This window comes from Tachypleus tridentatus, chromosome 10 (genome assembly GCF_004210375.1).
Source record: "Tachypleus tridentatus isolate NWPU-2018 chromosome 10, ASM421037v1, whole genome shotgun sequence".
Taxonomy (NCBI): domain Eukaryota; kingdom Metazoa; phylum Arthropoda; class Merostomata; order Xiphosura; family Limulidae; genus Tachypleus; species Tachypleus tridentatus.
Genome location: NC_134834.1, coordinates 78,371,593 through 78,396,738, shown reverse-complemented (window position 1 = coordinate 78,396,738; position 25,146 = coordinate 78,371,593). Strand labels below are relative to the sequence as shown.

Here is a 25,146-nt window from a genome sequence, read left to right as displayed (position 1 = left end):
ACACAATGGGTTATCTGTGCTCTTCCCACGGCGCGTATCGAAACCCGTCACTTAGCGTTATAAGCTTCAAGATTTAGTGCTGAGCCACTAGGAAACACGCATTAAAAAAAATCGTTTCAACAGATGTATGTTGCACAAAACCCATTGCTGACAAGGAGTAATCAAACTAATAAACGAAACAGGCATCAGGTCATGAAGAGTGGACTGAATAAAGCTGGAGATAAGGTACTTAACAGATGACTCCAAGTTTGAATTGTTTGGCAACGATCAACGACACTTTATTCGACCACTAACATGTCGTCGTCCAACATGCACTATGAGGGTCAGTAGAAGTGTGAAGCTTCATCCTAGCTAATGACAACCAGATTGTAAACAAATACAGCCTAATTCTAATTTATTACGTCATTTCCTGGGGAGAATGACTCATTAAGCGGGGAATACAGCATATGTGATGAAACAATATCTTGATAGTACAGTGGTTGATTGAACTTTGAAAATCATGGCTTCGCCTGAACAAAATATTGTCGTGGCTGAAATAACTTACATCAAAATTAAGAAAGTCAGCAGGCCATCATTGAACTTGGCTGAAGTATGGGGAGTAATAGCAAAAACTTCGACCTATATTATACAGGGTGTTCGGAAAGTCAGCAGGCCATCATTGAACTTGGCTGAAGTATGGGGAGTAATAGTAAAAACTTCGACCTATATTATACAGGGTGTTCGGAAAGTCAGCAGGCCATCATTGAACTTGGCTGAAGTATGGGGAGTAATAGTAAAAACTTCGACCTATATTATACAGGGTGTTCGGAAAGTCAGCAGGCCATCATTGAACTTGGCTGAAGTATGGGGAGTAATAGTAAAAACTTCGACCTATATTATACAGGGTGTTCGGAAAGTCAGCAGGCCATCATTGAACTTGGCTGAAGTATGGGGAGTAATAGTAAAACTTTGACCTATATTATACAGGGTGTTCGGAAAGTCAGCAGGCCATCATTGAACTTGGCTGAAGTATGGGGAGTAATAGTAAAACTTCGACCTATATTATACAGGGTGTTCGGGAAGTCAGCAGGCCATCATTGAACTTGGCTGAAGTATGGGGAGTAATAGCAAAAACTTCGACCTATATTATACAGGGTGTTCGGAAAGTCAGCAGGCCATCATTGAACTTGGCTGAAGTATGGGAGTAATAGTAAAACTTCGACCTATATTATACAGGGTGTTCGGAAAGTCAGCAGGCCATCATTGAACTTGGCTGAAGTATGGGGAGTAATAGTAAAAACTTCGACCTATATTATACAGGGTGTTCGGAAAGTCAGCAGGCCATCATTGAACTTGGCTGAAGTATGGGGAGTAATAGTAAAAACTTTGACCTATATTATACAGGGTGTTCGGAAAGTCAGCAGGCCATCATTGAACTTGGCTGAAGTATGGGGAGTAATAGTAAAAACTTCGACCTATATTATACAGGGTGTTCGGGAAGTCAGCAGGCCATCATTGAACTTGGCTGAAGTATGGGGAGTAATAGCAAAAACTTCGACCTATATTATACAGGGTGTTCGGAAAGTCAGCAGGCCATCATTGAACTTGGCTGAAGTATGGGGAGTAATAGTAAAAACTTCGACCTATATTATACAGGGTGTTCGGAAAGTCAGCAGGCCATCATTGAACTTGGCTGAAGTATGGGGAGTAATAGTAAAAACTTTGACTTATATTATACAGGGTGTTCGGGAAGTCAGCAGGCCATCATTGAACTTGGCTGAAGTATGGGGAGTAATAGTAAAAACTTCGACCTATATTATACAGGGTGTTCGGAAAGTCAGCAGGCCATCATTGAACTTGGCTGAAGTATGGGGAGTAATAGTAAAACTTTGACCTATATTATACAGGGTGTTCGGAAAGTCAGCAGGCCATCATTGAACTTGGCTGAAGTATGGGGAGTAATAGTAAAAACTTCGACCTATATTATACAGGGTGTTCGGAAAGTCAGCAGGCCATCATTGAACTTGGCTGAAGTATGGGGAGTAATAGTAAAAACTTCGACCTATATTATACAGGGTGTTCGGAAAGTCACTATGCAGTCTATTTCAAACCAGCAACTGACAGCGGTGTTTAAAAACAAAATAAGAAGGATCCAGTCCTGTATTGATGCCAACGGAGGTCACTTTCAACATTGTTTATAATTGTCATTCATATTTACCTCCTGTATTCTATATTGAAACATGTCTGTTAATAAATATATAAGTGCACAGTGACTTTCCGAACAACCTGTATAATATTTTATTGATAAGTTTCAGGAAAGCACGAATCCAGAGTGCAATACTGTGTGAAACAAACGGTTTACAAACACAAAACACTCATTTTGTGCGATTTTCTTTAATATCATTAGTTATGAAATATGTATATATCGATATATAAAGCTATACCCTGTTCGCATTGAATTATATAAGCATATCAACTTACTATAAAAAATAATTTTACAACTACAAGAATACGGTTTCCCATCCCAAACAATATTTGGTGTGGGACTATCCTAGTACATCTATGTCGGAGTCGACTGATTGATTAGTCTACTATAAAAACTCTTTATATAGTTTGACTCTTCTACAGTGTAGTTTATGGCCAGTCTTCATTATGTAAGTTTATAGTCTTGTTGTTTTACCTGAAAGTCAATTATTAGATACAATGATACACTACATTAACGTCATGTTTTCTGTTTACTAAACGTACATCAGTCGTAGTTGAATGACAAAAGTTCAACGATGTTTATTTATTAATTTACATTCTTTACAGCGGTAGCCATTATATATATATATTTTTTTTTTACTACTACTTTGCCACTTTTGATGGATCTTCACCAAAGTTGGCATGAAGGTTTGTTGAGTTTATGAGGAGATAGATGCAAGTTTACGGTTTCACATTTTGCGTTTTGCTGCTTTTATGAGCGTTTTTAAATTTTATATATAAATGAAACACTTTTTTTATGTCCCAAGATAACCTTTCATTAATTATGAATTTACATAACTTCCATCCAGGGTACGGGTACCCCAGCTAGTAAGTCTTAAAAATGCTTTACATCTTCTCGGACATAGGCTGCTGTCAGTTCTGTGCCGAACTGTTTACATCCCAGTTGTTATATTCTACATGAATGTAACATGAATGTAAAAGCTCCTGATGATATCCAAGAAGAATTTACCAGCTTATGTGTAATAAATATTTTAAATATATTCATAAATATTTTTGTTATGTATTATAGAATTTTTCTATGAGGTATAAAGGCTTGGAAGGACCTATTTAAAGCAAATAAATGTCTCCCTTTATCACGGATGGCCACTGGAAAGACTGATGGCTTATAACACTAAAAGTCGGGATTCGATACTCGTTGTGGGCAAAGCGCAGACGACCCATAATGTTGCTCTTTGTTTAACTTCAAACAAACCAAAAAATAAATGTTCAAATAGGTATATTTTTTACAACAAGGTATTTTTTCAAAAACAATGGGCTGTATTAGACCCTAGCAAGGATCGAACGCTGAATTTTAGAGTAATAAGCTTTCGAACATATGGCTGAGCCACTAGAGAACAGAAATACAGTGAATGAAATTACTGAGAATCAGTACTTACTGTCCGAAACATTGACGAACAGTGAAATAAAAAACAAAGATTAAACATTACTCTCAAAAATGTTTCAAGCAGCCAGTTTCAGTACAGATAAACATATATTAACAAAAAGCTAATGTAGCCACACTATTAAACTTTCAGAATCACTGCGTACACGCGAATACGTGAATGTTAAACTTTGAGAAGTTACTTGAAGAATTATTAGTTTCCATGCAACATTTAAACTTTTAAATTTATGATTCAAAATAATACATTTTTAGTTTATCTGCTCAACCAGATATAACAGTTCATCTATGGTAATGGTTTTCTTGGAAGTTAATAAGGCAGACAGTTTGCATTACCTCTGTGTACAACGAACTGGCTTGGTTTTGTTAATATGACGTATTTTGTTGCAGATCGTTTACTAAATACTTAAGTGCAAAAAGGAACTTCTCGTTCCATTAATAAATATTCCACAGGGATATGTTCTTAATTAAAACGAACTAAGAACAAAGAAGCTTCTGTGTTAATTGATAAGATACTAAATAATTATTGTGCATGTTTTCTCTTTTTTAACTGTCTGAATAATGTAAATTAATTAGAAACGCTAGTTTATAAACTCGTTTGGTTCATCTTAGAGGGAAAACAAAAGCTTAATATTCATTTCGTGATGCCATTTCTAGTAAACGCCCTTAGGTTTTCATAGCTGCTAAAGAGAATGAGGTATCTGCCGCATAAGAAAACTACGTTTTCAAGTAGAATTGCTTTAATAAAGCGTCGTTATTCTTTATGTATCAATCATGCAACTGCTTCTCTTCAATTATCTTTCAAGCTCATAAAAAAATCATGGATTTCTGCTCGCTTTTTTTTTGTCTATTTATATCTACTCATCGGCGTTTCTTTCTTTCTCTCTTAATCTTGGTGTGTTTCCTTCTTTATTTCTTTGTATCATTTATTGTTCATTTAACTTTACGTTATCCTGTTTCAGTATTATTAACTGCGACATTATCAATCTTATTGGTATAGAGATAGTGTTTATCAAGCCTGGCCTATTCTTCCCAGTTTCTTCGATTAGAGAGAAAACTAGTGTAGTATTACATACAATGTTTTCATCCAGGTTCATGACCTTGATCGTACGTCCATTTTCATTCTTTCTTAATAACAATAAGAACTGGTTGTAGTGTTGACTAACGCAGCTAATTCTGGATAATAATTCATCAAAGTTGTACTTGAAAGTAAAGTAAACTACAATATAGGGACAGTAGAGTATTATAACTGATTAAGAGTGCGTGTAACGAGGTTTTATGGGGCGATATAAGTGACAGATTTTAGGCTAAAGGAAGGAGGAACAAAAAACGATTCATCAACCAGTATTAAGTCCATTAAAATTACAATACAACCAGTATTAAGCCCATTTATATTACATTATTATCTTTCCAGTTTCTATTTAGTTTTTATTATAATTACGCACTTATTTTCTGAGAGGTACGTAATCTCTTGCTATGTCCACCTTCGGTACGTTGTAAGTTGTTTATATGTGAAAATATATAAGGTCGAAATAACCTTATTTTAAGAGTCATTATAAAAGAAGTTTGTGAAAACGTAGCCAAAATCTTGGTAATTGTCAATTATTTTTTAATGTAATCTTAAGATATGTTTGTTATTTCATTTGGTGGAACAGAAATCATTGGTTAAGTTGTCACGTATCATATATAAACTAAGAAATTCAAATAGGTAGGTATTTGAGAAACACCAGTGTTACGTATTATAACGTATCTCAGACTATTATCTGAGATAATAGTTAATCTATTATCTGATAGTATTATGATTTCAAATAGTCGAAAACGTTAATTTTTATTGAATGGATTGTTCGTTTTTGAAAATTTCGCAAAGCTACACGAGGGCTATCTCTAATTTAGCAGTGCAAGACCAGAGGGAAGGCAGTTAGTCATCACCGCCCACCGCCAACTGTTGGGCTGCTCTTTTACCAACGAATGGTGGGATTGATCATCTCATTATAATACCCATACAGCTGAAAGAGCGAGCATGTTTTGGTCTGACGGGAATTTTAACCCGCGATCTTCGGATTGCGAGTCGAATGCCTTAACCATCTGGCCATGCCGAGCCCATGGAGAAAGAAGTGACTATTCATTTATACAAATTACTTGTTATGCCTCATTTGGAATACTGCGTACATTTCCGGTCTCATTATCAGAAAAGGGATATTAACTTACTGGTAACGATTCATAGGAGAGCTACAAGAATGTTTCAAGAATAGAAGTGTTATCTTATAGAAATATTAAGTTATTTTCTTTGGAGAACAGAAAAGTAAGAGGTGAATTTCTTTAAGCTTACAAGATTATACATGGAAGTGGAAGAATAAATACCCCTGATTTTGTTGTGGGTGTTGGGTGTTTTGTTTTGCAATGTATCTTCAAAACAACAATGCGACAGGATAGAAGTGTAAGATTCGGAAAAACTGGTTAAGCTCCAATTAAGAGTTTTAGTTGTCGAACGAGGTGACTGGTTTATGAAATGAGTTGCTATCGACAGTAACGAGGCCGGCACTTAACAAAGGTTAAAAGGGTAATCGACAAGCTCCTGACAAATAAAGGATCGTTTAAACTGTTCACATTTCTCAAGAGTAGGTGTGCAACGAAAACCTTGAAGGGCCAAACGCTTCCTTGTTGTCCTTATTTTACGTTTTGGAATTTAAAATTATCAAATAGAATTGAACTTTATACAAGGAATGGTTGCGGGTTAAACGACCAGATGAGAGCCCAGGGACAGGTTCAATTACATTTTTTTTCTTTATACCTTTATCAACATTTACCTTAGTCACCCTCGTATGTGTACTTTAACATAAAAAAATTAAAGGAATATTTTTGTAAGTGGGTGAGGCGTGTACTTATGATTCATTATTGAGGTATTATCTTACGTTTCTTAAGCAAAAGAGACCGTTGTTCGTATACACTTTATCATAGCAATGAACTAAATCTTAATGCGTTCCTTTCTCAAAGGTCTAATTACAAAGCATGAAGCAGTACAACGCTGTGAACGAAAATACTCGAAGGTCTTTGAACCATCGTTAAAATTCTACATAAATTGAATAAACATTTCAAACGTTCTAGCAAAAGAAAGATTAAACTTGTTGGTTTATACACTTGAAGATAAGCATTGATAAGGTGTTGCAACGAATAAGAAAAATCAGATATAAGCATTGATAAGGTGTTGCAACGAATAAGAAAAATCAGATATAAGCATTGATAAGGTGTTGCAACGAATAAGAAAAATCAGATATCCTAATTATGTCGATGTTACTTTAATGTGCTGTTATTTTATATTTAAGACCCAGCATGGCCAGGTGGTCAAAGCGGTACACTCGTAATCTAAGGGTCGCGTGTTCGAATCTCCGTCACACCAAACATGCTTGCTCTTTCAGTCATTGGGAGCATTATAACGTGATGGTCAATTCCACTATTCGTTGATAAAAGAGTAACCCAAGAGTTGGCAGTGGGTAGTGATGACTAACTGTCTTTTCTCTAGTCTTACACTACTAAACTAGGGATGGCTAGCGCAGATAGTTCTCGTGTAAGTTTGCGTGAAACTCAAAAGCAAACAATCATTTTATATCCATAATAATTATATATATATATATATACTGAAGGTTCATTGCACTTTATAAGAATAGTGTTCCAAGTCTCGTGCTATTTTTAAAATTAGTTCGTCCATTGTCGATAATCATCGTTCTGACGATCATGATTCTGTACTTTCCGCTGCAGCAAGGCTGAACTATTCACATACAAACAAATCGAGTAACACCAAAATACATGTTTTGGAAATGCTATGCATGCATTTAAAGTTAACAAGCATATTAAAAGAAAACAAATGCCAGAAATGAACAAATAAAACAATATATTTATTCGAAAATACAAATCTTACAGTAAATGGCCAGCATCTGATTTGTTATATGAGTGCAACAACTAACTGGTGGGGTGAACATAGTTTCAAATTCTCATGCACGGAGCAAGAACGAAATCATCTAAATATCTCTCTTTTATGTTACACCGAAGTAATGAATTATTACAAAATTATTAGATTATATACGTCAAGAATCATTCCAAATAAATTTATTCCACAAACGTAAACCTCTATCTCGTTCTAAATGTTATCCCTTGAAATGAGTTTAATCTCACCCCAAGGGACTGAAACAAAACACAAAGGACGGGCAGGTATAAAACAAACATTGGAACAAGTCTTATTGAATACAACTTTTATTTGAGGTTAAGGATTATGCTCACCGTCAGTATCAAAACCAGATTTGTAGTATTATAAATCCTCACATTTATCGCTGAGCTACAAAGAACCAAGCCATGTGTGAACTATTCTTATAAACAACAGAAAATAAACAGAAAAACGTCTAACAGTTGGTAACTTTTCTGCTTATTTGTTATCTACTTTCAACCATCTTCGTTTTCCTTCTTGAATTTCTGTGGTCATCGTTCCTTTAAAACGCAATTTACTCTGTGTATGAAAATAACTGTAGTTTTTGTTAAATTAAAAGTTTATCTTGCATTAAGTCTAACAAATAAAATACGATAGTTCACCCTTAAAGTAAAATCGGTCTTTGAGTTTCTTCCTGAATGGCTTGTTTTTTCGTTTTTTGAATTTTGCGCAAAGCTAGCCGTCCGTAATTTAGCTGTGTAAGACTAGAGGGAAGGCATCTAGTCATCTCCACCCACTGCCAATTCTTGGGCTACTCGTTCAGCAACGAATAGTGGGATTGACCGTCACATTACAACGTCCCCACGACTGAAAGGACAAACGTGTTTGGGGTAATGGGGATTCGAATTTGCGACCCTCTGAATACGACTCGATTACCCTAACCACATTGAAAAATCTATATAGTACTTTCAGTGATGGACTGGAAATTACATTTCAAATGATTATTCTCAGATACCTCTTTTTAGTTTGTTGTTTTTTCATTATTATTTCCATTGTTCATGTGTTTCATCATAATCAACCACCTTGGTATAACCAGTACACACAATGAATGCTAATTTTAGGTTGAACATTACAAATTTTAGCAACCACAGCTGATTCTAGTTATTACAAATAAAGGTTTGGTTTGTTTTGAATTTCGCACAAAGTTACACAAGGGCTATTTGCGCTAGCCATCTCTAATTTAGCAGTGCAAGACTAGAGGGAAGGCAGCTAGTCATCATCACCCAATGCCAACTGTTGGGCTATTCTTTTACTAACGAATAGTGGAATTAACCGTCACATTATAATGCCCAACGACTGAAAGGACAATCATGTTTGGTGTGACGGAGATTCGAACCCGTGACTCTCGGATTACGAGTCGAGTGCCTTAATCACCTAATCATGCCAGGCCATGAATAAAGGGTAAAGCTAATTTAGTGTATTCTCCTCACTGGGACGTACTTCTTAAGGTACACTTATTATTCCTATTCTGAACAGTTTATGTCTCCGAGTAAGAATTAAAATCCATCAAGATATATAAAAAATTAAATTAAAATAGTTTAGACGTATGTATAAGGAGTAAACCCATTGATTCATTAAAGGGAGCGTAACTCGTCAATAGAACGCAACTTTCGATTTACTCTTGTCTGACCGAATAGTACGAACTGATTGTCATCTTTAAAGAGAACCCAAAACTACAAAGAATGGACAGCGTTTTTGCAGCAGCAGGCCGCGAGTTATTAAATCTTGGATTCACTGTCTGAATACGGTAACCACCAGACCAAGGACAGCCCACAATTCATTTAATAATTTTGATTAATTAAATGAAATGTTTTTATCTTCAATGCATGCATTTGTATTAACTGAGCGCTGTAATGGTGGCAGTGTACTTTCTTGGCTTAGGTTGACGAACGTTGCGATATAGTGTATTCATATTAGTCAAAAACACGCAATTGTGTATGCGAATTCGTTATAGGTGGTCGACTTTTCTTCATGCCAGTCCATTATTTCTTAGCGATGCCCGGGTTTAGTAGGTTTACGCTGTGTTTGTTTTTTTGTACTTATATGCATACATAGAATATCCGGTGTAATCTTATGCTTACGATGATATAGTGTTTGATTTCAGTAAAATACAAAATGACTTTCACATGGCGATCGGTGAACACGATAGACATAACTGTAGCTTATTGAGTTTCTAAGTCTTAGGACCTGATTATGTTAACAGCATGTGTTTCAACAGCGTGACATTCATTTACACCAAGATGTGAATAAAATATGCCTTGTTAAACTTTTTTCTAAAGAAATGAAAAGTGAAACCAAGCGAGTTTCGAACTCATGATTTAGCCAACTAAGCTTGAGAGGAGGGAGGATATTAACGTATAGCTAAAGCTTGAAAGATATTTAATGCCGTGAATCTCAATTCTCCTTTCGCTGATATAAGGACGTAATTCTGACAGACTTAAGCTATACCAATCTGCTTTTAAAGCCCAGAACGCTTTTACTTCTAATTTGTTCTCTAGAAGGTTAGATTAAGTAATGAATAGCGTCAACACCTAAAGGTGGCATGTTATTTTTTTATCATTAGATTGTTTCTATAGATATCAAAGCTGAGACTTACCAATAGTCTAACCCGCGAAACTCCAAAATATTTCTTGTTTGTTATTTTGAATTTCGCGCAAAGCTACTCGAGGACTATCTGCGCTAGCCGTCCCTAATTTAGCAGTGTAAGACTAGAGAGAAGGCAGCTAGTCATCACCACCCACCGCCAACTCTTGGGCTACTCTTTTACCAACGAATAGTGTAATTGACTGTCACATTATAACGCCCCCACGGCTGAAAGGGCGAGCATGTTTGGTGCGACGGGGATTCGAACCCACGACCCTTAGATTGCGAGTCGAAAGCCTTAACTCATCTGGCCATGCCGGACCTACCAAAATATTTCTAAAATTTACTTAAATAATCTTCCGAACAAACTGAATAGTGTACGCTACACCAAAGCATCCACACACATTATATACAGTTTTATGCCTTTCTCACAAGTTATTTTTGTTAGCATTTATTAACTGGAATCCGTGATTCAAAATGCAAAGAATATGAGACCAGAAAAACTGTATTTTTCCGATGAAATTAACAAAGTGGCAAATACTTAATGAAATAAATATTTAAACGCTCATATTGAAAACTTTTAAAATATGCCAGAAAGAAGTACTTTCAGAATAAAAACTCTCCCAGTCGTACAGCGGAATATCTGCGGACTCACATCGCTAGATATACCGGGTTTCAATACCCGTGCTAGGCAGAACGCAGACAACCCATTGTGTAGCTTTGTGCTTAATTCCAAATAATCAATCAAAAGAAAAGACTTGAGAAAAAATAATAACAAGTCGAAAACAATCGTTATCTGAAAGACATGCTGGTTACTCATGTACTAAGCTTTAAATAGAGTTTTTATCGAAATTGAATATGGAAAAACGCATCGTTTTCCACGATATAGTTCTGAACTTTGTTTACCGTCTACAGATATACTATTTGTTATTACTAAGGTTGTCCCGTTAGGTCAGTGGCTTACAATGCTCAACTCTAGGTTTCGATTCCCTACGATAAACAGAGCGCAGATAGCCCGTTCATATCATCGAGCGAAAACAGAAACGTTTGAAACGTCCTACTTAAACAAAGCTATTGTTGTGGTAGATACATCTGATTATATATTTGCAAAGCTACATTATATGCTATTTGTGATCTACCAACAGCGAGTATCGAAGTCCAATTTTAGCAGTGTATACCCAGGGGCTTCTCATCAGTGGCACAGCTGCATGTCTGCGGACTTGTAAGTCTGTTAGAGTTCGGGTTTCGACACCCGTGGTTAAGCAGAGGATAAATAGCTCATTGTATAGCTTTGTGCTTAATTAGAAATAAACAAACCCACGCGCTTACCACTGAACCACAAGGAGGTTTTGTGTGTGTGTATATATATATATATGCGCATCGATATTGCTACAACAAAAACAGATTCTTTAAGATTGAAAAAGTGTGCTACCATAAAAAGTGTTTTTTTTTATCTGTACCTCACTGCAGGACAGTTGTCACTGAAAAAACAACAGGAACGATGCACTTTGCAAACATTTCACCAGTGTTTAACATCTCTACAAAGCGTGACTCAGGCCAGTGATCTAAACCTCATCGCATCGAAAGACGAGCTGGATGTTGCGTGTAGGTAAGTTTTCCCATACGTTGAATCGATTTCCCGTAATGAGCTCTTTAAACCATTTGTTGATCTAAAATAAATAGATAGTAATAATGTATATATACTAGCAGCCTTTTATAAATTAGTGATCTCATTACAATAGTTCTTATAATGTTTATTTTATTATATACAAACTATAATATCACAATAAAAAATAAATAGAAGTGAAGCTGTTACTACAAATTATCAGATTTCATATATGAGTACTACTTTGTGGTAGGTGTCTGTGACTTGTTGATAATAAATTTTAACAATAAACAAACAGTACACAGCCCATTTATTTGAAAATAACACATTTAAACAAGGTAAAAGTATATACAAGTGTTCGTTACACAGTTAATTATCACAGTTGTATTTAGATCTTCACGTAATCGTCTCTTGTCATTAACAGTCGACACAGGCTGGTTTAGTTACTTCAAAATACAATTTAATGTCGAGGAATCCGTGTTTTAGGAAATAAATGTTTGGAGAGGGCTTAACTGGGCAATGAAGAAACCTCTATTACCGAACCAAGCCGTCTCCAAACTTTTATTTTCTCTACTCAATTATCGCAATATAGTCTGTGATAATTTCACTTTAAAAGTTCACCTCTATGTGTTCCCCCTCTGGTACAGCGGCAAGTCTACGGATTTACAATCCAAAATATGGGGTTCGATTCCCCTCGTTGATCTTAGCAGATAGCTCGATGTGGCTTTGTTATAAGGAAAGCACAAACGAAAAAACACCTCTATACGCTATTTATGGCTAAACTCACAATCCCGTAATATATAGATTTAGTTTTCTATCTATCTAACTGTTTGTCAATATAACTAATTAAAAGTACGTATTTATAATTCGACCTATAACCTGTTTTTGTTTGTTTTTTAATTTCGCGCAAAGTTACACGAGGGCTATCTGCGCTATCCGTCCCTAATTTAGCAGTGTAAGACTAGAACTAGTCATCACCACCCACCGCCAAAGAATAGTAATATTGACCGTCACATTATAACACACCAACGGCTGAAAGGGCGAACATGTTTAGTGCGACGAGGATTCGAACCCGCGACCCTCAGATTACAAGTCGAGCGCCTCAACCCACCTGGTCATACCGGGCCTCAACTTATAACTAGAACATTCTACACAATATTAGATATTACACTCAATCAAAAACGGAAAAACTTGAAAGTTCCAACAGCATCAGGTAATAATACAATAAGCACCGGTTCACAACAATTGAACTACAAAACGAATAATTCGTACACGGTTACGTGAACAATCCTGCCATAAACTATCGTTTCCAAAAGTTATTAAATTTATCACTCGTACTATACTTAAGCCATCTTCATTAAATTAAACAGTCGTGTATATCTAACACAAATAAACATTTTTAACACCAAACGCAATATTAATTGCCTAATTTAGAACAACTACATTCCACTTGTCCAGCTGCAAGAATAAAAGAAAAATTAATTGTTACAAGTGTAAGGTAATATTAAATTGGAATAATATGAAACTATACGGCCTCTAATAAATAAAGTAAATATTTGAAAATACTCAAACTGTATTAAACAATCATTTACGTTAAACAGATGGTTAAATGAGGTCTCAAGTTAATTCAGTGTTTAATATTTATGTAGATTTTCATATAGTTTAAAATTATTTTTTGTGCTCACATAACGCGTCTCTAATTTTGTTCACCCGGAACCCGGAATTCTTTTGCAAAACGAGTTTTAGAATGTCTTGTCTTTAAAGTTACTCGTGAAGAGAAAAAGAATTATACGATCAATAGTTTTAGAAAGTCGTTACATCACTGACTGATAGGTTGATGTTTCTTATTGATGTTGTATAAATAAATATTTTGGTTCCCTGATCAAGATTACTTCTTTTGTCCTAGGTTGGTCTGTTTTAGTTGATAACATATATTTAAGAACAATGTTGAAACTACATTTTCTTTATTTTCAAAACATTATTTTTAGTTGAACTTATAGGTTGAAACGGCTGTCCAGGATGGCTAGGTGGTTAAGGCGCACGACACATAATCCCCCTAATCCGAGGCTCACAGGTTTGAATCCCCCTCACACCAAACATGCTCGACCTTTTAGCCGTGGGGGCGTTATAATGTTACGTTCAATCCCATTATTCGTTGGTAAAAGAGTAGCCCAAGAGTTGGCGATGGTGATGATGACTAGTTCTTTTGTTTCTAGTCTTACACTGCTAAATTAGGGACGCTAGCGCAGATGGTCCTCGTGTAGCTTTGCTCGAAATTCATAAAACAAAACAAGCTTAAGGCAGAAAAGCAACCATTTTTTTCGAAAAACCTTTCCGTAGAAGTTGAAAATTTCTTATTTGCGATCTCATCTCAATGAATTATGGATATTATTCCATGGAAAACAATTATTATATAATTAGAAAATATAAAGATTTTTTAAATGCCAGTTTAAATATTTATTGTTAAAAACCCAAATAATATCTTAAGTAGAATCCGTACAAAATTATTCAAACATTTAAACTTTACCTAAGTAAATTATATAGATATGTATATAAACATTCTTTCAAAAGGGTCTTGTGATCTAAAGTATTCAAGAACAAAATAAACGAAGAGAGATACATACAACAATATTTCAATATATTCTTTTCTTCTGCGTGTCTTATTTTCGAACAAACATGCAAGGTATATAAATTTTCAAAGTCCATTCAACTAGGTTAACGACAGAAAGTAGTTAACATAAACAAGTTTGATATAAACATTTAACTCATTTACTTGTAAAAATGGGCCCGGCGTGGCCACGTGGGTTAAGGCGTTCGACTCGTAAACTGAAGGTAGCGGGTTCGAATTCCCGTTGCACCGAACATGCTCACCCTTTTAGCCGTGGGGGCTTTATAAAGTTATGGTCAATCTCACTATTCATCGTTAAAAGAGTAGCCCAAGAGGTGGCGGTGGGTGGTAATGACTAGTTGCTTTCCCTCTGGTCTTACACTGCTAAATTAGGGACGGCTAATGCATATAGCTTTCGTGTAGCTTTGCACGAAATTAAAAAAAAAAAAACAAACAAAACAAACTTATAAAATGCTGACCTATGTAACTATGAATTAATGAGTAAGTGATATTTTAATATCACCTATAATTAAAAAACAGTTATACATTATTCCCCTTTAGTTAGAAATTCTTCTTCGTGTAAGAAAGTAGTAAATTATTATTCACACTGAAAAGTATCTTAGCTATCAAACAGTAATCATAACCAAATAACTTTCAACGATTTTTTTCACTATTTAAAATGTTCATGGCAAAAATAACCAGACAAGCTGAATATCGTTTTAATTAGGTAATTATTACAGCTTACAGTTCACTTAAAACGTTCTTTTCAATCTTAGAGTTACATATTTTTCTTACTTATCCAGACGTCCTCTTGAGGTTATTTAATCTTCGATTTACTAACAAAAAAACAAACTGATCTGCCTTACCTGTGTATCTGACTCTATGTAATAACGTTGCTATTTTACACTTAAGATTTTCTACGACTTAAAACTCAGTAAATTAGTTACATGCATTTCTAAATATATATTAACTAAAGCAAACATCGAAATTAAAATAAATGTATATTACTTTGTTTTGTTATTGAATTTCAAACAAAGCTACTCGAGGGCTATCTGCACTAGCTGTCCCTAACTGACGATTATACTGATGCGTGCGTATTGATAAATTATACTGAATTGAACACTACAGTATTTCATTTAATTCCACACTCATAGCAAATACATAAAAGGTTACGCAGTAAACATTCATTACATATTTGTTTTATGAACTTGTTGTATTTTCTATAGGTATACAACAAACTACTGTTTCTTGGAATTGTTTCATTCTATTAGATTATACTGTATTAACTTGTCTCTTCCATCACTCACGAATGAATATAAGAAGGAGCAAAGTATTTTTATTTACACATAACACGTCAGGCATCTTTGAACTAAAGATGAAATATCTCCTTGGTGATGGCTTAAACCAAGACATTAAACTGAGTTGATGTCGTGCTTTGTGCCATTAAGATAGTTTATGCATTTCATTGAAATGATCTATACATAGACCTTGAAGTATGAATTACATCTTCTTGAGTTTCAACAGCTTTTATACCGTTCATAAGAAGTTAGTTTTCATATCTTGCTTTAGAAGCTTTTGGGTTGTTCGATTTAATATCATCTATGGTAGAATGTCACTATACTTTGTAGAATACTTAAGCGAACTGGATAAAAATGTCGAGCTACAATACCAAATGTCAGATGTATTATAATTTATGTATTATAAATCTATTATAATTTATCTCGGCCGAGCCTCCGATTTATTATGTTACATATTATGATTTCAAATAGCCTGAAATTTAATTTTAGTTTAATGGTTGATTGAATGCCAGTATGTATAAAATTTATGATATTTACCAAAAAGATTAATATGCACAGTTTTCTTTCTTAACACAAATAAATGTTAATATACGAACAATAATACAATTTATAATAACGGATATTACAAATAGTGATTTATATACAAAAGCTTTAAAGAGTTGGAAACAGTACTGAGCGTTTTATCTGGTCTAGAACTGAGGACGATTTATAGACGGTTCATGACGAACGAATTAATTTCAAGTTGATATTGGTATACTTTATTTAACGGGAAGATAGCTAGCTTCTTCACAAGTGAGTTTTTTCTGCTGGACTTATACAATGCCTTCGTAAAAATTTTAACGTCCGAAGTTAATTACTTGAAGTTAAATTGTTTGAAGTTTTCGAAACTATAAATGTCCCTGGTTAAATGTCTGTAGTTTTCCGATTAATAAGTGTTTATTTAGCTTCCGAGGTTTATAGTATTTCAACTGTAGCAAACTAATAAAGTAAAATTGTTTCTTCGCGTTGCGTTACCTTTTATAAGTTTGAGTGGAGAGTTTCTAGAAATTATAGTTGGCAACAATACCCGCAATCATTAGTATTACATACACACAGAGAAAAATGTTGATTCTTATACTCAAGAATATCTACAAATTTAGGGAATAGAAGAGATGTCTGCTATAGACACTTAACAGTATATATTGCATGAATTTCTAAATATATAATAACTAAAGCAAACATCGATTTTTTGATAAATATATATTAGTTTGTTTTGTTTTTGTATTTCGAGCAAAGCTACACGAGCGCTATCTGCGCTAGCCGTCCCTAATTTAGCAGCGTAAGACTAGAGGGAAGGCAGCTAGTCATCACCACCCATTGCCAACTCTTGGGCTATTCTTTTACCAACAAATAGTAGGATTGACCGTCACATTATAACGCCCTCACGTCTGAAAGGGCGATCAAGTTTGGTGTGACGGGGATTTGAACCCGCAATCCTCGGATTACGAGTCGAGTGTCTTAACCACCTGGCCATGCCGAGCCCTATATATCAGTTAATCCATTACACGGAAATTTCTTTCACTGAAATAAACAACCTGGAAGAGGGATGTTTATACAAAAGTAAAACTCTAGTGGTTATATATTTTACTACTCAAATATAGGATGGGTACGTTATATTAAAACATCTCGATCAGGTTGTCATATCCAGTCAGACTCTCTCTGACTGTGACGCTGTTATGTCTAAAGCACATCCTTTCTCCCTGCAGCTTTCAATAAGCCATTTAGTTTACAATGAAGTCAATTTCCCAACGCTCATTACAAAGTCCGATTTCACAGAAATCCATAGGTGCTGCGTAGGCTACTTCATCAGTACGTGTTCGTATGAAACTACGTGAATGCCACTTTCATTTTTCAGTTGTTGGAAGTAAGCAAGAGTTGATATGCTGAAGAAACAATAGAAACAACTTATGAACATGTGACTTGTGTTACTCTTAGAGCCAGAGGTGGTCTTTTTTTATTATATTCTGTTATCTGGGAAATATGGATTGCTTTTGTCACTGAACTTTGTGTTCGTGGGTTCCTACTTGTTATAAAATGTTGTAATTAATTTGTTTATCACGGGTAGGGGTACAATTTATTGCGGGTCCTTTTCTAAATGGTTTTGATTCTTTAAGTTGTTAAATATTAATTTGTTTTTCAACGCTATTAAATGAAGAGACATTTCTCTCTTAGGAATTCTAAATTCCCGTTCCGAATGTGTCTTAATGACCCGAGTTATACATGTCTTATGTATACTATAAATTTCTGTTTTTTATCAAAAGAAAAATTGAAAATAACATCTGTGAGGTAGAGGCCTAATGCATCTTTTGATTGGCCACCCTATGCTGTGGACTTCAGTTTCACCTGTTTAAGACTTACCAAATAAATACTGTTAGGCCTTTTATAATGATAAAGCGTGTATAAGATCAATCGAATTATTGAGCTATTTGTAATTCACCGTATGTCAGTTTGAGTTAGGTGTGTGAATAACATTATAGCATCGCACGTAACTTATTATTTGTATTCTGTAGTATTCTACAATTGTTTAATTATTCTATATGTATTTTATAAATTTATTTTATTTTTTAACATAGATTACTGTTTGATGAACTGAAAAGTGAACACTTTTCGGTGGTATTACACCATCTACAACCGAGGAACAAAATCAAAATGTAGTTATGATACACCAGATCCACTTCCATTTTATAACGGCTATAATTGTACCGGGACTTGCTGATTTGCTTATTTAAAGTTATTTTAATATAACGGACTCAACCCTCTTTATGTTATTTATCAGTCCACTTATCACTTAGAAGCTTTGTTTGTTTGTTTTGAATTTCTCGCAGAGCTACATGACAGCTATTTGCGCTAGTCGTCCCAAATGTAAGACTAAAGGAAAGACAGCTAGTCATCACCACTTTCCGCCAACTCTTGGGCTACTCTTTTACCAAGGAATATTGGAATTGACCGTCACATTATAAGCCCTCACGGCTAAAAGGGCGAGCATGTTTACTGAAACGGGTATTTCAACCCGCGACACTCAGATTACCAGTCGAGTGCCTTAACCACCTCGCCATGTCAGGCCCGCACCTAAAAGCTGCATCTCTGTTAGTAGAGATCTGTACCACACGACACCCAAAATGCATGTTTTATTTAATTAATAGAGTGAAAGATTTGGTTTAATTCCAATTTCATTGTATTTCAAAACAAATAAACAGACAACAAGAAGTGACGAACCATTAGTTACTTCATGAGGAACAAGAGTAAAATAAAAGTTTGTTTATATTTGTTTTTGAATTTCGTCCAAAGCTACACGAGGTCCATTTCTGCTTGCCGTCCCTAATTTAGCAATGTAAGACTAGAGGGAAGGCAGTTAGTCACCACCACCTACTGCCAACTCTTGAGCTGCTTTTACCAACGAATAATGGGATTGACCGTCACTTTATAACGCCCCACGGCTGAAGGGGCGGGCAGTTTGATTTGACGGCGATTTGAACCCGCGACTCTCGCATTACGAGTCGACTGCCTTAGCAACCTGATATCATGCCGGGCCTCCATCTCTATCCCCTTCCTCAGTGGCGAAACGGTATATTTGCTGACTTACAATACCTGAAACCGATTTTCGATACTCGTGGTGAGCAGAGCACAGATAGCACTTTTTGTAGCTTTGTGCTTAACTTCAAGTAACAGCAATTATGACTTGGGCTGTCTATGAGTGACTAATATATGCACTTACACTGTAAGTTAGGCCTATATTATCATAATCGTACGTTTTTGTTTTCTGAAAGAATACTTTACCTTTTTAAATGTAAAAAATAATATAATTCTTTTCTTTAATAGTTAGAATGAAAATAATTAATTTCATTACATTTTTCGAGATTTAAGAATTATATGATCTTCTTCATAATTATTTTTATTTCAGAGAACTCGAAAAAAGCGTTCGTTGCGTAGATGACCACAAAAAACGCTGTTTCAGCGACACTCAACGGCGAGTTTTTAATCAAGTTGTGGCGGGGGCCCGCCAATTCATTGAAGAACTATGTGTTTCAAGTGAAGTTCAAAAAGGTCAGTGGCAAATAGTATAAATTTGTAAATTACTATAACGAACGGGGTTGTTATTCCGTTATTCTTCGAAACTTCAGCTGAAAGTCAGAGGTACATAAGCAAATAACTTTAGAATAAAACCACATCTTACATTATATTTAATGAGCATCGCTAAACTGTTATCGACCCGGATAATGAAAAGTAATTTATTGTTATTGTAAGGCCTGATCAAAATATCTGGAAAACTTCTATGATGTTTGTGATTACTTTCAACCTCAGTAAATGTAATTGGTTTATAAAGAGGAACAAAGCCCTGTTAAATAGCCGTACGGCCTAGCATGGTCAGGTGGTTAAAACACTGGACTCGTAACCTCATGGTTCCAATCCCCATAACTCCTAACATGCTCGCCCTTTCAGCAGTGGGGGCGTTATTATGTTACAGTCAATCCCATTATTCGTTGGTAAAAGAGTAGCCCAAGAGTTGGCGGTGGGTGGTGATGACTAGCTGGTTTCCCTCTAGCCTTACACTGCAAAATTAGGGACGGCTAGCGCAGATAGCCCTCGTGAGCTTGGTGTAAAATCAGAATAAACCAAACAAAAATATTTGTACACAAAAGAAAATTAAAGATTTTTGTAGAAACATGATTTAATGTTTTAATTAACTTTTACTTTTTACAGTATTATTTGAGTTCAACATAGCCCTTTCGTTAACTAATGTAATGTACTTGTTTTAATTCAGAATACTTACGCCACGCTCTCTGTTTTCGAAACATCTCAGTGGCAGAAGACAAATGTGCACCAACATCTCGTCACACGTTGTGGCTGTCAGAAAACGTGAAAGAAAACGGAAATGTTGAGGAGAGTTTACGGAAAACCTGTTGGTTAGTTATTAAAGTTTCTGTCCTTAAAACGTTAATGAATCAACAAAAATTTACAATACATTGTTTCTCTCTATTGTTGACTCGGTTTTCGACTTTTGGGCATAATTTAACTGTTTCATTTAATAATTACTTGTATATCGCTTGTAGGTAAATATTCTGTCTTTGAAAAATTGTGTCAAATCTTTATTTATGAGGAAAAGTTTAACAAAGGAAGAGCGGGGTATTTTTCAGATCACTTAATATTTTATACTGATTGGTGTTAAATAGCGCCTTATGTTGTAATCACTATAGTCTTTTCATTAATATAAGGCTACTATCGATAGTAAGTCTCCCGGTGATACAGTGGTAAGTCTATGAATTTACAATCCTAAAATCAGGGCTTTGTTTCCCCTCGGTGGAGGCCGACATGGCCAAGCATGTTAGCATCCCCATCGCGCCAAACATGCTTGCCTTTTCAGCCGTCAATCCCACTATTCGTTAGTAAAAGAGTAGCCCAAGAGTTGGCGGTGAGTGGTGATGACTAGCTGCCTTCCCTCTAGTCTTACACTGCTAAATTAGGGACGACTATCAACAGATAGCCCTCGAGTAGCTTTATGCGAAATCCAAAAACAATCAAACAAACCCTCGGTGGACTGAGCTGCTATCATAAAACAATCGTACGTTAAAATGTGTATATATATATATATATTACTATTTATATAATATATATTTCTCATTATTGAAGTTGAGGCTCATTTTAATTAACATCTGTGTGAATACTAACTGAATAATTTGAAGTCAAAAGTTATTAGTGTCTATTCTATAAGCACGTGCTTTTCAGTATAAGGCTCTCGAACATGTCAACAGTATCTTTAATTAAGCAGGCGTTTACATAACTGTGAATTGATTTATAGATGGATAGGTATATTAAGCTAGACAAGAAATGACGAAGTTCTTACTTCTAATGTATGTCATGATATAGCTCTTTGGTGAACAGCAGTTTATAGGTGAACTTTATCTTTTTATATGTAAATAACAAAAGTTATCTTGTTGAAATGTGTAAATCTAGGTCTGTGCTGAATTTTAGCTAAGCCTTACAACAACTCAGAGGAACTGCCACTTAGAGTTTTTTTTAAACAACAACAAAAAAGAATGCAAAAGTAAGAATAAAACCGCCGATGCCGAGTTGATGAATACATTTTTTTTTTTCAGTTAGAAATGCATGTGTTGTATTTCTGCTTTAAGTCTTTCTGAACAGCAACGCTTGACGACTTCAAATATAACGTGGGTTTAGTAGCTACGAAGTTTACTTACGTGGAAGACTGCCAATATCCAATTTACTTTCATAGGTACCAATTTAAAGAAAACACTTGGATGTCATCTGTTGTTGTTGTTACGTTGATCCGCGATCACCACATAAGTTTCTAATTTGTTTGTAGTGAAGTTAATTCAAATCGCTTTATTTGAATTAAGATCTACAATTATTTAGTAAAATATAAATGTTAGTGTTTTCACAGTGCCGAATTAAAAGTTGTGTGGACCAAGATGATAATAATTTTTGTGGGCACTACATCCCATGTAATTTTACATAGAAAGAGAATTATCAATGGACCTCCATTAATACCACTGACTCTGGGATGAGCCCCCTCTAGCCCCTACCAAATACGCCGCTGTGTTTTTAATACCATGTTATACTTCTATAATCTTTTTATAAAACCTTTTTTTATTTTCGAAACTAAAAATATATAATATTTGTTGACCTCTCTTTTCATCTTGCTGTGTGGTACCATTAACAGACAGAGAGAATGTGCTTGTACAGTAGTAAATTTGAATTAATATTCTGATCAGTTAATACTAGACATCTTGAGATGAACCATTAGCAGCTAAGATTTATAATAAACTAACCTGTAGCCTGACAAAAATGGCCGGGCAAATACTATCAGCCCCATCCCTTAGTATACACTAACTTCACATTTCATAACTAACTGAAATAAATAAATTTTGCAAAATCAAATTTTACTTGACTAACGAGTAGGCAGGAAAGCAGTCATACGTTGATAAATCCCTTTGTAAACCAATCAAAATTACGATCATTCATAAAATGAATTCGTGGTATATTCATAAAATAATCATTGGTGAAAAACAGTTAGATTCACACATTCTAATATAACTTAATAACTTAATCCATAAACGATGTACATTTAAAACTGAATCAATATTTTTTTACTTTCATCATAAATTTTACGTACTCATCTCTAGGCCAGGGGATCCGACACTGCGTCTTTAATTTAGGCTTATTATACTAACACATAATACACTTACAAGGTTCCACGGCACCCTCGCTTTCCTTATGGCTCCCTTGCACCTCTGTTACTAAAATCGTGACTCTTCACACACTGGTTTTTTATATAGGTTGAATAAACGATACAGTTTTATTTCATTAGTAATAATGTCTTCGAAAAGTAAGTTCAAAACATCTGTACGTATACGTAGAATAAAATAGTAGATAAATCACAATTAAAGAAACCGACAATTGAACTTTTTCAAAAGGAATAGACATCAGATAAAGGGAGATATTTGTTCTTTTCAAGAACATTTTAGGAATTGTATTACGATTTTAATAGTTTCATCTGGGCCGTACAGGCCTTTGTCGAGCTCATCAAGTCCAACACAGAACTAAGCGCAGAGTTCGAAACGCCCTCTTGAAAACCAGGCAGAAGTCTACAGGGAACTATTTAATAAAGTATTTCTGTTAAAAACACCCGGGCTAATTTATTTCTTTGACTTTGCAAATTAAGAAATGGGCCCGGCATGGTCAGGTGGGTTAAGGCGTTCGACTCGTAATCTGAGGGTCACGGGTTCGAATCCCCATCGCACCAAACATGCTCGCTCATTAGCCGTAGAGACGTTATAATGTCACGTCAATTCCACTATTCGTTGGTAAAATAGTAGCCCAAGAGTTGGCGGTGGGTGGTGATGACGAGCTGCCTTCCTTCTAGTCTTTCACTACTAAATTAGGGACGGCTAGCGCAGATAGCCCTCGAATAGCTTTGCGCGAAATTAAAAAAACAACAAAAACTAAGTAATAACTGAAATCTTGAATATTTTGTGAGATAGATATATGCCTGAAATAATTCCTTATTTAACTTCTTGTTTTAACCAGACTCTCTCTATATAGATATTTGTGTGTGTAATTTATCATAAGCCGTTTTCTTTTAATCTGATATTCTTTTAACCCTTTTCTGTATCTTATCTTAACCCTAGTGCCTTTACAGAGTTCGTCCGCTGTAGATACGTCTACGTCTCAGCTGACTGCGGTCACGAGGCCGGCACTTTCTTCAAAAGGCATCTTGAAAGGATATCTGGTCCTCTAATTCACGAGCATTGCGCCGCCTACACGTTTGACATGGAAGCTTGCATGCCTGGAGGATTAGCTAGTTTACGAAAAACAAATACCTTAATTCTTCTGTTACCATTAGTGATGCTAGGATGGACCTAACAGAAAACTCTTTTTGGACAACCCGTCATTACGAACTTTATTCAAATTGTTTAACTGAGGAGAGCTACGTATCACCTCTATTATAAGGCATGTTATTCAAGTTATATTCATAGTGATTAATAATGCATTACTTATTTAATCATTACAATACAGAATAGAGATTAGGTCATTATGCATCTGTGAAAAGGTAAATAACTAAACATTGCCATCTGAGTTTCGGTGTCGTTCTTTTCTGTTAAAGTGTGAATATTTTGTGAAATCTTTTACAAGTTGTAACGTTCATTTTCATTAAATGCACATACACGGTGATAAGAAAACGTCAACAATAGTGTGTGTTTTCTCTTTTTCATTTTATTAACATATATAAACGAACAGTTTTCTAATAATTTTGAATGATTGTTTAACATTCGATTCTACTTTTTTCGTGCTATTTTCCAGTTCACTTTATAAATAACGATATACATGAGAACAGAAGGTTTAACCATTTTAGGATAGGAAGTGGCAAATTACAATACCACGATGATAATGTTAAAATTAATTTACAAATATTCATATTCTCATAAAAATACTTCATTCTACAATTCAGTACCTTACATTAATTTAATTTACTGGAATAACAGTTACATCTTTACTGAACGAAAGCAAAATGGCTGATTCAACAAGTTTTACAATAAGAAGCGTAAAGAACAAGAAACTTCAAGTATGCTTATCTAGACATGGTTTTAAACTACCGCTATAGTTTCCAAATACGTACATATTAATATGACATCATCAGAAGAATAAAACAATAATACGTTTTATCACACATCATCAACATTTCATCTGGTTTAATTAATGCTTGATAATGTAATAAATAAAAGGAATAATTATGTTATCTATTTGAGTTTCATAACTAAGCCTAATTTTAAGACGAAGTAAAAATTTTGGTACTTATTCCAAAAATGGATATTAAACTTATTAGAATTTACACTGAAATAAGAACGAATTAAGTTTGTTGCTCGAAAGGTTGCGTATTCAAGTAACTTTATT

The 25,146-nt window shown here is 34.9% G+C and overlaps 1 protein-coding gene across 1 annotated transcript in view; it reads left to right on the top strand.

The window, feature by feature from the left end:
• Window positions 1-24,429, top strand: part of LOC143228126 (uncharacterized) — a 46,569-nt gene extending 22,140 nt beyond the window's left edge. Inside the window, exons 2-5 of the mRNA XM_076459445.1 lie at window positions 11,655-11,793; window positions 19,637-19,779; window positions 20,498-20,639; window positions 23,883-24,429. Of these exons, the coding sequence (XP_076315560.1) occupies window positions 11,655-11,793; window positions 19,637-19,779; window positions 20,498-20,639; window positions 23,883-24,117 (659 nt within the window). The 3' untranslated portion in view covers window positions 24,118-24,429. The remainder of the gene's footprint in view (window positions 1-11,654; window positions 11,794-19,636; window positions 19,780-20,497; window positions 20,640-23,882) is intronic.
• Window positions 24,430-25,146: the final 717 nt, after the last annotated feature.